At 40.2% G+C, this 12,409-nt stretch overlaps 1 protein-coding gene across 4 annotated transcripts in view; it reads left to right on the top strand.

Moving 5' to 3' along the window:
- Positions 1 to 12,409, top strand: part of PKD1L3 (polycystin 1 like 3, transient receptor potential channel interacting) — a 357,135-nt gene that overhangs the window by 295,780 nt on the left and 48,946 nt on the right. For all 4 annotated transcript variants that reach the window (XM_087420005.1, XM_087420006.1, XM_087420008.1 and 1 more), the window contains 8 exons: positions 1,025 to 1,273; positions 3,551 to 3,682; positions 5,623 to 5,799; positions 7,021 to 7,148; positions 7,246 to 7,372; positions 8,026 to 8,154; positions 8,506 to 8,737; positions 10,954 to 11,147. In XM_087420005.1, coding sequence (XP_087276131.1) covers positions 1,025 to 1,273; positions 3,551 to 3,682; positions 5,623 to 5,799; positions 7,021 to 7,148; positions 7,246 to 7,372; positions 8,026 to 8,154; positions 8,506 to 8,737; positions 10,954 to 11,147 — 1,368 coding nt within the window. The remainder of the gene's footprint in view (positions 1 to 1,024; positions 1,274 to 3,550; positions 3,683 to 5,622; positions 5,800 to 7,020; positions 7,149 to 7,245; positions 7,373 to 8,025; positions 8,155 to 8,505; positions 8,738 to 10,953; positions 11,148 to 12,409) is intronic.

The following is a 12,409-nucleotide window of genomic DNA, read 5'->3' as shown; positions in this document are numbered from 1 at the left end:
TGTGGATACTGAGGGATGACTGTATTTCCCAAGTGAGGTTCTGCAGAATGATCACCAACATTGCTTAAAATGATGCCGGAAGGAAAGAAAGAAAAGGTTGTTGACTGCAGCACTTCTCAGAGCCTTCATGTGCCCCAAACCTAACCACTTCTCACCTTCTTCACCGTTATCACACCCCAGGCCAAGCCACCATCATCTCCCATCTGAACTTTGCATCTGCCTCCTACTGAGCTCCTTGCTTCTCCCCTCAACGTTTTTCTGTCCATTCTCAACACGGCAGTCAGAGGGATTCTTCAAAAGGAAGTCAGACCATGCTACTGCTCCTCAGAGCCCCCGGTGTCTTCCCATGTCAATCATACTCTTCTCAATTGCCTGACTTATAACATGCTCGCCCCACCCCCATCCCTCATTCCCACCCTACTCCTAGGATCTTTTTGATTTCCCCAGTTCCCACTTTTGCACATCTAGCCTCCTTGTTCTTCCTGAAACAAGCCCAGCTGTGGCCTCAGGGCCTTTGCACTTCTCAAATGCCCTTCCCCAATATTTTGGCAGAGCTTTCTCTCTCCCTTTATTCAACTCTCAGCAAAAATGCCCTCTCTTGACATCTGAGCACCTTTTTGTTCATCTACTTACCCTTATTTTTTTCTTCCCTTTATTCAATACATGCTATAATTTGTCTCTCTGTCTCCACCACTAAAATGGAGGCTCCCTGAGGACAAGAACTTGGCTCATTTTCTTCATTGTTGTATCCCTAGTTCCCCAGAACATTGCTTAGCACTTGGTAGATGTTTAATTATGACTGGTTGACAACAGATACACTAATGTACTTGTGAATCCTACAGAGGGTAATATAGTATACTGCTTTCTCAAAACTGTTTGAGCACGAGATCCTTTTGAGAAAAATGTCTCTTAATATCTCACAGGACATGGGAGTTCCAGAGCAATTTTGGAAACACTGTCTTAATTATTCATTATTTCGTGAAATCAGATTCAGCCTTTTCCTTTGGCTATTTTTATCTTTTAGTCCAAGACCTTGTGCCATCCCGTCAGCTCATTTCCTTCAAGACCACCCAAAGTCACACCACAGGGAGTATCAGTCACGTCTATACCCACCAGCCAGCCTCTCCTTGTGAAAGCAGAGCTCACCAGGCCTGCGTCTGTCACACATGCTGAAAAAGCTCCGGTGGAAAGAACCCCAAACCCCACAGAGGACTCGGCTGCAGACGTCTTCACCACTCATCTACGAGCCTCACTTCAGGGTGCATCCCATCAGGTAAACACGGAAAACTGAAGTCACAACTGGGAACCCTTGTGACACTGAAAAGGCACTTTTATTCTTTCCTTCTGTTTTGGTGATGTTTCAGAATAGTGATGCTGGGAAGGAGCCAGGTTCACCCTTTACCTCCAAGCAGAACGACACCTAAGAAGGCCTAACAGACAAGCATCTATTCCAGTTAAAAGCAAAAACAAAACAAGCCCATGAAAATATTCCACAATGGGGTTTTATACTCATTTCAATATTTAATGTCTGATTATCCTTTACTGCTGTTATGTTTAGTGCTTCAGATGGGGAGGAAGCTTTGCTCACCTGCCACACTTTTTCAGCAGCAGCAAACCCTTCTAGACAATTCTTCCTACTCACCAACTCACCCCTTTCACCATTCTTCCCTTTTCCCCACAAACTTAAAAAAAAAGGCAAAGCCACTTTGACAATGTTGACTGAAGAAAATCATCCTGCTTTTCCCCATTTTTTGTTAACACAAGCCCTACTTCTATGCAATCTCACATTTCCCTGTGAAAAATAATCCTGTTTACTCTGGGTCTGCTTTCATTGGTAATGGAAACTAGATGTTCACTATTGCCTCTGTTAGCATTGTGTTCTCCTGGGAGAAAAAACTGACCCAGGGTAGCTTAAACAAAGAGTGTATTGTTTTCCTTAAATAAAAAGAAGTCTGAAGTATAGAACATCCAAGAGTCTACAGATAAATTATTAGAAACATAAAGAGAATTTAGTGATGTTGCTGAATACCAGATCAGTATACTAAAGCTAACTGTATACATATTGGCAACAATCAGTTAGAAAATTAGATTTAGGGGCTGGCCCCGTGGCTTAGCGGTTAAGTGCAGGCGCTCCGCTGCTGGTGGCTGGGTTCGGATCCCGGGCGCGCACCGATGCACCGCTTCTCCGGCCATGCTGAGGCCACGTCCCACATACAGCAACTAGAAGGATGTGCAGCTATGACATACAACTATCTAGTGGGGCTTTGGGGAAAAAAAAAAGAGGAGGATTGGCAATAGATGTTAGCTCAGAGCCAGTCTTCCTCAGCAAAAAGAGGAGGATTAGCATGGATGGTAGCTCAGGGCTGATCTTCCTCACAAAAAAAATAAAATAAAATAAAAAAATAAAAAAGAAAATTAGATTTTAAAAAGAAAAGATACTACAGCGAGTACCTAGGAGTAAGTCTAACCAAAGATGAGTAGAATTTCTATGGAGACGACAATAACGCTTTATTAAGAGACATTAGAGAAAGGCTAAGGAGGTGGTGAGATCTTCCGTGATTTACCCCAGGGTACACATTCTGCTCTAATGTATCAAACAAGGCATCCTCAAGGACCTACCTGGGTGTAGCTAGAATGGCTTTAAATAAGACCTGACCTCCATTGGCAAACGCACAGGTGGGTGACAACTGTGTCTCACTGACATCTGCATTCCTACTTGTTTACACCTCAGTCCTAAAGTGTAAAACCAAAAATCAGGTGGTCTTCAACTCTAAGATCACTCGACACCTGATCCAACCTCCTACAAATCCTACGAGCCAGGAATAACCCTATTCAATTGTGTGGTCCATGAGGGCAGGATCATAATTGACCTTTACTGCTCCAACTCCTGAGCCTAACAGTAGGCGTTGAAAAAGGATTTAATGAATGTGTGATTGAATTAAGCAATAAGTGGGTTGTTCTATAGAAATCGAACCAAGTGGTTGGTGTAAACAGAGTATCTCAGGGTTGGACTTCAGTTCAAAAGAAGTAGCTGCTTAAGCTTTGGGACCATGCCCAGTGTTCCGGGTTTGTTTTCTCAGAGGGGTTTTCTGCCTCCCACCTCCTGCCATGTGGTATTTCAAGTACTTCCCTCTTGAACATGAACTCTTGAGTTGAGGGAAACAGACACAGTGGGAAACCCGAGGGGGTAAACATACTTCTGAATAGAAGAGTTTATTTTCGTTGTTTTGATTTCCAGGTTTCCCTCACTTTTGATCATGGCCTGGAGACTTAAACTTACTCTTATAAATCATATTTCCAGTCTCCTTTGTCCTTGGGTCAATCATTGTATCACCTTGTTATCCATTTTCTCTACTGTATGGAAGAGGTGAAAATAAATTCTACCCATTTGCAGAAAAGCTTCTGACAGTAATAACTGTTATGGAGAGTCTGTGATTCATAGAGTTTGTAACGTTATCAAAGGTCAACTCTTGTTAAAACAATGTCTCAAACTACTAAAGGGCAATAATTTTATGTAAATAATTTTGACAAAATCCTTTTTCCCCAATAGGTCATAGATGAGACACCAGGGAACTTTAGCAAAGCAATTCCTAGTTTGCAAGCTCACAACACACTACAGAAAGCTTGTGACGTGCTCCAGAAACTGACAGCCGTTATCCCCGGATTTTCTGAGTCAGCTCAGGTAAGCAGAGGGTGATCGGGAGGGAACAAGCTCTGACAAACGGGAAAGTGAAAAAGAGAAAATGTATAATAAAATAGACAATATGTAATCTGAGGATTGTACCCTGTACAGAATTTAGCATTATAAAACTATTTTGTGGAGAGTCAATTTAAATATTAACAAGTATATTTGTACCTTTAAACCTGAAGATTGTGAAAAAATTGATCAGTAGTGACATCCTCAGCTATGCTGTGTTTATTTTCTCTTGTTCATTTATCACGTTACTGCCTTTCTGATATATTTGATAGGAGAAATCATGGGAGACAAAAATAGATCCACTGCTTCTCATAGATACAGGATACGGCCTTGAAACAGGATCAAAAATCAGTATCCCCATGATATTTGCGTTTGTTGCAAGCACGCTTGCAATGTTGCTTCCCCGTAATTATTCATGCCTCTTTCTACTCCCTACATAAGTAAATTAAGGTGGTGAGATTAGTGAGAATTTTAATTTTCTTTTTTCCATTTCCTATATTTTCAGATATTCTGCAATAAGCATATAAATGCCACCTGTATTGGGTTTGTTGAACTTTTTAATTACAGAAATAATATATGCTTGTTATTTAAAAATCAGAACAAAAGCATATAAAGTAAAAAGCAAAAGCCCTCACCATCTTTGTCCTTCCTGCTAATTCTGTTCTCTAGATATAATCACTGTTATTAGTTTACTGTTAATTTGCCGTGCATAACCTTCCAAACTTTTTTCTATGCATACAAAGTTTGTTGTTTTGGTTTTTTTTTAAGCAAAAGTGGGGTTAAAGTATACAAATTTTTCTGCCCCTTGATTTTTTTACTTAACACTGTCGTGGATAGCTTCTCGTGTCAGTACACGTAAGTGAACTCATTATGCTTAATGTTCATACGGATATTTTTTGTTTACCCTTGCAAATAGTATATCCGTGAACATCCTAGTACCTACGTCTTTGAGTAGTTAACGCAAGGATTTCTGTGGGATAGAGAGCTACAAATAAAGTTGATGGGCTTTTAAATTTTCAATAGATGACAAAATTGCCCTCCTCAAAGCCACTGTTTTGCATTCCCACCAACCATTTCCCCACACTTATTTTTACCAATTTCAAAGGCAAGGAAGAAAAGCATTTTATTGAGCACTAAGGCGGTTGAATATCATTTTACGTATTTACCTGCCATTTTTATTGCTCCTCTGAATTGCTTCTTCATGTCGTTCATCCATTTGTCCCCCATTGGATTGTTTGTCTTTCCCTTATTTGTTTGGAGAAGAGCTTTAGTTATTATTGATGTCAACCTTTTGTTGTGTATGTTGCAAATATTTTGTGCCCCTGTCTTATTTTTAACTGTGTTTATTGTATCTTTTATTTTGCAGAAGTTTTTAGTAAATGTATCTTTGAAAATAAATAACATTTCAAAACAAAAATAATAGTACCTACAGTAGATATTCAGTAAATATCTGTCAATTTGCTTAACCTTCTTATTTGACTTGTTTTACATGAGAACAACCTACAGAAAGGAGAATTGAGGTTTTCTGTTTCATTTAGAACTTCCCCTTGATCTCTATTTTAAGTCTATCTTGAATGCTTTTGAGGCCCTACCTACAAAGGTATAGTCTACTCAGTATTTCAGTCAGCATTGCTCTTTTCCTCGGCATTCCTTTTGTTAGCTTAGTTTTGTTAATTAGATGTTTGATCTACTTATCACTCAAAAAGGATCATGTCAGTTTCTTAGAATAATCTGAAATACGAATCCTCCCCATAGGTCATATGTAATAATATATTTTCCTTCCCTGCCAAGTTGTAATATTGATTTTTATAAAACTGCATTTGAAATGTGCAAGGAACACTGAACTCCTTATAAGAAGAACACAAATAAATTTAAAACCATCATAAACAGTTCAGGGATGAATCTTTGCTTCCTAAAATTCCCAGGTCGATGTCATCGGTTCCCTTATTTACCTGAATGAGCAATTACTGAAGAGCCCATTTCAGAACAACAGCAATCTGGGCTTCAAAACTTCTGCGACCGTCTGCCTCTTTCGCTCCCCCAACAGTGTAATAGAAGCTGGTGAAGCAAGTCAGCAAAGGTCCAAGCATGACGTTGAACAGGTTGGTGAAGTATACACCAGTGGCCAACTCTGTTTAGAAACTTTTTAATCTTGACAGATCCAGGTATCACACAGCCTCTCCCTAAACTTCTACAGAGAATTCAGCTAAGTATGCACCACTGAAAAGACCACTCTGTCAAGCCTGCTCCAGGGTCTTCCTCTCTATTCCACCAGTGAGCCAAGAGTACCTAGTGCTGTAATCCAGTGCAAAGAATTTAGTCAAGTGCTTGGCACATGGTAAATACTCAATAAATGAAATTTGCTATTCACATGAAAAGATGTTCAACATCATTAGTCATTAGGGAAATGCAAATCAAACCACAATGAGATAGCACTTCCCATCCAAAAAGACAGACAATAACAAGTGTTGGCAAGGAGCTAGAGAAATTGGAACCCTCATACATTGTTGGCATGTAAAATGATACAGGCTCTTTGGAAAACAGTTTGACAGTTCCTCAAAATGTTAAAAATGGAATTACCATGTGACCCAGCAATTCCACTCTTTGGAATATACACATGTATGTCCACACTAAAACTTGTGTGGACATACGTGTGTATATGTTCTATCATATGTGGGGCCATATGATAGAATATTATTCGGCAACAAAAGAGAGTGAAGTGCTGATACATGCTACAACATGGATGAACCTTGGAAACATTATCCTAAGTGAAAGAAGCCAGTCACAAAAGACTGTATGTTGTGATTCCATTTATATGAAATGTCCAGAAGAGGCAAATCTATAGATACAGAATGTAGATTAGTGGTTACCTAGGACTACAGGGGATGGGGGCAGGAGAATGCACAGTGAGTGCTACCGGGTACTGGGTTTATTTCAGGGGAGATGAAAATGATCTAAAATTAGATCGTGGTGATAGATGCACTGTGAATATACTAAAAAATATTAATCATATACTCTGGGTGAATTGTATGTGTGAATTTCATTGCAATAAAGCTATTTTGAAAAAAGAACCTGTCATAAGCAAGTCTAAGGCAGCTTATATCATGAGGCAAAGAAATATTTCCGTGGGTGGCCCTCTTAGTTCATACAAAGGATGGCGAGTCTTGAGCCAGACTGCAAGTACTTTCTGTGGGTCCTTTCCAATGAATGTCACCCTTCATTACATCATTGTCAAGATCCTTGTTCCCCTTCCAACCCTCTCAAAATCATTATTTCACTCACACAATACACTGAAGTTACATGGTGTTTTCCTCTAAATGCAGGTAGAAAATATGCTGAACACGTCCTTGCTGGCCCTTGGTAAGATCCAGGAAGAATTTCTAGAGCAGAATAACTTCTCTGCGTCTTCGGTGACTTTGACCTCTTCGGTTGCTACTCTGATGCTGAGCAGGTAACAGAGGAGAAAGAAGGCGGAGAGTTTCATTTTAGGTTTTTGATCTTTAGAGAACACACAGAAATTGATTTCCATTGAACTTCTTTTTCATTAGCCAAAACGTATCAACTTTGCCTCTGAGCTCTTACACTCTGGGTTACCCAGCACCTGTGAGGTTAGGCTTTCCATCAGCTTCAGCCCTGGAGGAGCTCTTGAACAAACACCCAGGAGTTAACGTCCAGGTGAGAGTGAAACTGATTCTGATCAGAGCGAAAATGGGATTTGAGGGCTGTAGGCATTTAGGTGAAAGGAATGCACCTGCAATGTAGGCTGACCAGACCAAGTGAGAGAAGGTTGTGTGCCACTAATTTCTATCTTATGCTGGCAGGAATGGAGGCCTCTTAAAAATGATCCAGTATAGAGATTGGGATCATTCAACAGACTTCTGGATTTAACTAAGTTTCTATGTTATGATTCTAATTGGTCTCAACTCTTCACTATTTACACATAGCTTGGAATATCTGAATAATTATTGACTCAGTATACCAAGCTAGTCATATCAGTATGTTGTATTTCTTTCAGCAATTATCTACAAACAGAAGTAGGGTTGTTGCCTTATCCTGGAAGGCAGAATACTCACTTCCTAGTAAAGTAGAATCCTCCAGGTATAAAGATGTAAAAAAATAAGAATTCTGAGGGTTACAGGTAAATGACTCATCTTTAATTAATTCTTTCTCACATGATGTTATAATGAGAAATATTTCATTTGAGATATTAGCAAGGGGAAAATCCCAACATTTACTTTAATTTAAGATATCTGATGCCTTATTACCTATTGGGATGTTATTTATAAATATTTCGGCAATTGATGAGACTGGAGTTGTCTTGTCTCTAGGTAACAGGACTAGCTTTCAATCCCTTCAAGGATTTTGATGACAAGAACATTGTTGGAAGCATCGGAAGTGTGTTACTGAGCTCTAATCATAAATTGCTCCAAGTCCGTGATTTAATGGAAGATATTGAGGTATGACTTGATTATTAGGGAATAAAATAGAAGGAATAGGAATTCCTGGAGATTAGGATGGAAGGATGCAACACTTTAGACGAAATCATTTTAGATTTAAGGCAGTGCCATTGTTTTGTTATTCACATCTTTTTTTAGGAATTTTTCAGTGATCTACCTTTTCCTTAGGAGAAGGTGTTTTAAGTCTTAGACTATATACTCTCTCTTAACCCCTCACACTGTGTTACCTACTAATATTCAGAGAGGAAGACCTAGGAAGTTTCATTCCATTATCACTATAAAGGAGACTGAAAGGCATCAATGGATGGGCCATCTTAAACTTAAAGATTGATTAACTGTCTTTTTTTCTAGATCATGCTCTGGAGAAATATTAGCATGGAAACCCATCCCACCAGCCTCAACATGAGCACAGACCATTTTACTATTACAGTGAATGTCACTTCTCCGGAGAAATCCCTGATAGTGTGCATAGAGCCTGAAAGTCCCCTTTTAATGACACTCTACCTGGGGTTCCAGTATCAGCCTAACCACACTTCCTTCCACCTGAACATCACCCTTCCAAAGGATCAGGTGTGGCAAAAAGGTAAAACCCCAATCACATGTCAGAAACGTACCGTGGGCTGGCCCCGTGGCTTAGCGGTTAAGTGCGCTAGCTCTGCTACTGGCTGCCCGGGTTCGGATCCTGGGCGCGCACTGACACACCTCTTCTCCGGCCATGCTGAGGCCATGTCCCACATACAGCAACTAGAAGGGTGTGCAACTATGACATACAACTATCTACTAGGGCTTTGGGGAAAAAAAGGAGGAGGATTGGCAATAGATGTTAGCTCAGAGCCAGCCTCCCTCAGCAAAAAAGAGGAGGATTAACATGGATGTTAGCTCAGGGCTGATCTTCCTCACAAAAAAAAAAAAAAAAACTTACCATAAAGTGCATTTTTTTCTTTCTTTTCTTTCACTTTTTATCTTGAGATAATTGTAGATTCACAGGCAATTGTAAAAAATAGAACAGAGAGATCTCACGTACTTTTCACCCAGTTTCCCCTAATGGTAACATCTGGCATGACTGTAGAACAAGATCACAGCTGGGAAATGGCATCGAAACAATGCCCTGATCTCATTCAGATTTCACCAATTTTACAAGCACTCATTTCTTTGTGTGGGTGTGTATTTAGTTCTATGTAATTTTATCAGATGTGTAGATATGTGTGACCATGAAATGCATTTTTAAAAAAAGATGGATTGTAGGATGTGTAGAAGGGTATATATGTGATAAAGCAAATTTAGTGAAATGTTAATTGTATAATCTGTGATTATATGAGTGTTCACTGTAAAATTCTCTCAACTTTCTGTATGGTTGAAAACTTTCATAATAAAATGTTAAGATTCCCTGCAGAAGTAAGTTCCAGCATGATGGGTCATATATACTTCAAATTTTATATTTCATAGATGAATATATATGCAATATATCACTTATATTTCCATTTTATTTCTAATCTTAGATATGGGTAAGGCCCAGAGATATCTCTGTAGGTCTTGGTACTTGGACCAGAATGACTACATTGTAGTTTAGAAAAGTTAAGAATTTCTGAGACATATATAAGTAGTTAAGAATTTCTGAGATATATAAATAGTGCCTAGATATACTTGACCAAAAAACATATCCTCTGGTTATAAACTTTAAATGTAGTACTGAAAAGTCTTAATAAAGAGCTACCCCTTTTGTGTTAAAAAAAAAAAAATGTTGGGAAAAATAATCAGAATGAATAAAGCATATTATAGTCTCCCTTCATGAGAGTCTTCCCATGTGGAAGGAGCTTTTTCTGGCTCTCGAGTAGGCCTCGCTAACACAGGAATAATCACTTTTTAAGTGATTCTTCCCATTAGATAAAGCACCTGAGATAGCAGCTCGCACTGCCAGGCTGCCAGCTCAAGGTTCTGTCTGCATTACCAGCAGGCTCTTCCCCGATTCGGAACATGCGCTCCGTTCTTCCTGCTGGTCTTGGCAATAATATCGTGTCATTTGGAGCTGGAAGATCCTTTGGTCCAGACTTCTTGTTTGAAAGATGAGAAACCTAGAGAGATTGGGTGACTTGCCATAGCCCTTAACAGCCACCTGGTGACAGAGCCAGACCTGAAATCAGGCCTCTGGTGTGCAGTCCAGGACTTCTTCCCTGGGACCACTCTGTTCCTATCCTTGCTTCGTCCCTGGGTTTCTTTTGTTATCTAGGTCTTCTGGGTACTAATTTTGATGTGTGATTATTTCATTTTTCTAAAACTCATAGTACATTCTAATTCATTAGACCTAAATTTTCTTTTCTTTTTTTTTCTTTTTTTGTGAGGAAGATTGGCCCTGAGTTAACATCCGTTGCCAATCTTCCTCTTTTTGCTGAGGAAGATTAGCCCTAAGCTAACATCTGTGCCCATCTTCCTCTATTTTGTATATGGGACACCACCATAGCATGGCTTGATGAACAGAGCATAGGTTCGCACCCGGGATCCGAACCTGCAAACCCTGGGCCGCTGAAGCAGAGCGTGTGAACTTAACCACTAGACCACCAGGCCGGCCCAAGACCTAAATTTTCATTTATCAAAAGAATATGATTTTTTTACTGGAACAGGAGTAATCCAGAGCCCCTGACTGTATCACTGGTCATTTTTTAAAAATCCTTTGTGACTCTAGGCTTATCACTTCCTCGTAAAATAAAATAATCGTAATAATAATAGACTCTTTAGAAGAAAGGTTCTGATGGCATTTTTCGCGCATTTGAAATACAACTAAGCGCTGTGCTGTGTCCTCAGATGAGGAGTACACCTGGGTGCTGACTCCGGAGAGTCTGCAGTATGGGGTCGGCACCTACTACATAACAGCTGTGTTGAATAAAAGCCAGGAGAGCGCTCAGCAGCCACCCACCCTGTTCTCAGTCGTCACTGTCGTCACTCAGTGTTATTTCTGGGACAGCCACAACAGCACTTGGAAGAGCGACGGATGCCAGGTAGGAAGCTGCACCGCCTCCCTTGCCTGTCGTCTTCCTTAGCTGGCATTAACACAGTGCATCTGCTATCTCAGTTGGGGCAGCCCAGAGAGAAAAATCAGCAGAAGGGGAATAAATCTACCTGGGGAAAAGGAGGAGGGTTGCGTGTAGTGGTCCGGAAAAGAGCTCGTGCTTTCTATGTGTAATTTCTTTCTCAAACATTAGTCCAAGGTAAATCTGACAATTCTAGGTAAGAAAACCAGTACACGGAACCTGTTAAATTCTACAAGTAGTAAATACATTGTGGGTAAAGTGGAATGAACTTCTTGCTGAATAAAAGAATTTTTGTGCTTAAAAATAAGCTCACAGATTCTGGTACATTCCGGGCCAGGTGGGGACAGTTTGTCACTTTTGTAATTATTGCCTAGTTCCAGGTGTCTGCCCACTTTAAAATGGCACTATATGTTTCCACACTAGTGATGCTGTGAGATCCTGTCTGATTTAAGTCCTGGTGCAGTTGCACAAAGGATGTGGTGGAAGGTTCTGGAAATCATGAAGCTGTTCTTCTTAAAAGATCTGAGAAAGTGTCATCCAGATTGCGACTAGAGGGAGAGAGGATGCTCTGGAAGGCATCTGCCCCGTTCAATGGCCTCAAGCAGTGATTTCTGGATGATCTGGGGCAGCACATGCTCTAACTGGGAGCCTGTTAAAATTCAGATTCTGTTGCCGTAAATCGGGCAGGGCCTGTGAGTCTACCTTTCCAGCAAGCTCCCAGGTGATGTCAGTGCTGCTGGGCCAGGAAGCCACACTTTGGGTAGCAAGGCTTGAGACTGACCCACTGATCGCAAAAGGCGTCAGGAGATTTCCTGCCTCCATGAAGCTCTGACAGTGCTTGGTCTCCGTGAAAGGAACGGGGCTGCAGAAACAGGACAGGAGTTCCTCTGAGGCAGACTAGAGACTGGACAACAAGAACTTAACCGTGTGCCACGGAAAGAAGTCAGTCCTAAGGACACTGTTTTAGGCTTTTCAGCTGCAAAACCAAACATGGAATTGGTACCTTCCTTTTTTTCACCTAGTGACATTTTAAAAATTATTTTTTATGAAGAAATGTTACAACATATGGAAATTTACAGGAGATGATATAACAAAAAACATTAAACATGCCACTCAGCTTTTCATGAAGTTAGTATTTTGCTCTATTTAGTTCAGATTTTTAAAAATAATAAAACACTCAGGAGTAATCGAAGCCCACTGTGTATCCCTTGCTAATCTGATTTCCTTCC

The sequence above is a fragment of the Ceratotherium simum genome, chromosome 30 (genome assembly GCF_057802395.1).
Source record: "Ceratotherium simum simum isolate JZ-2026a chromosome 30, ASM5780239v1, whole genome shotgun sequence".
In the NCBI taxonomy this organism is placed as follows: domain Eukaryota; kingdom Metazoa; phylum Chordata; class Mammalia; order Perissodactyla; family Rhinocerotidae; genus Ceratotherium; species Ceratotherium simum.
This window is presented reverse-complemented; position numbering and strand designations above follow the sequence as displayed.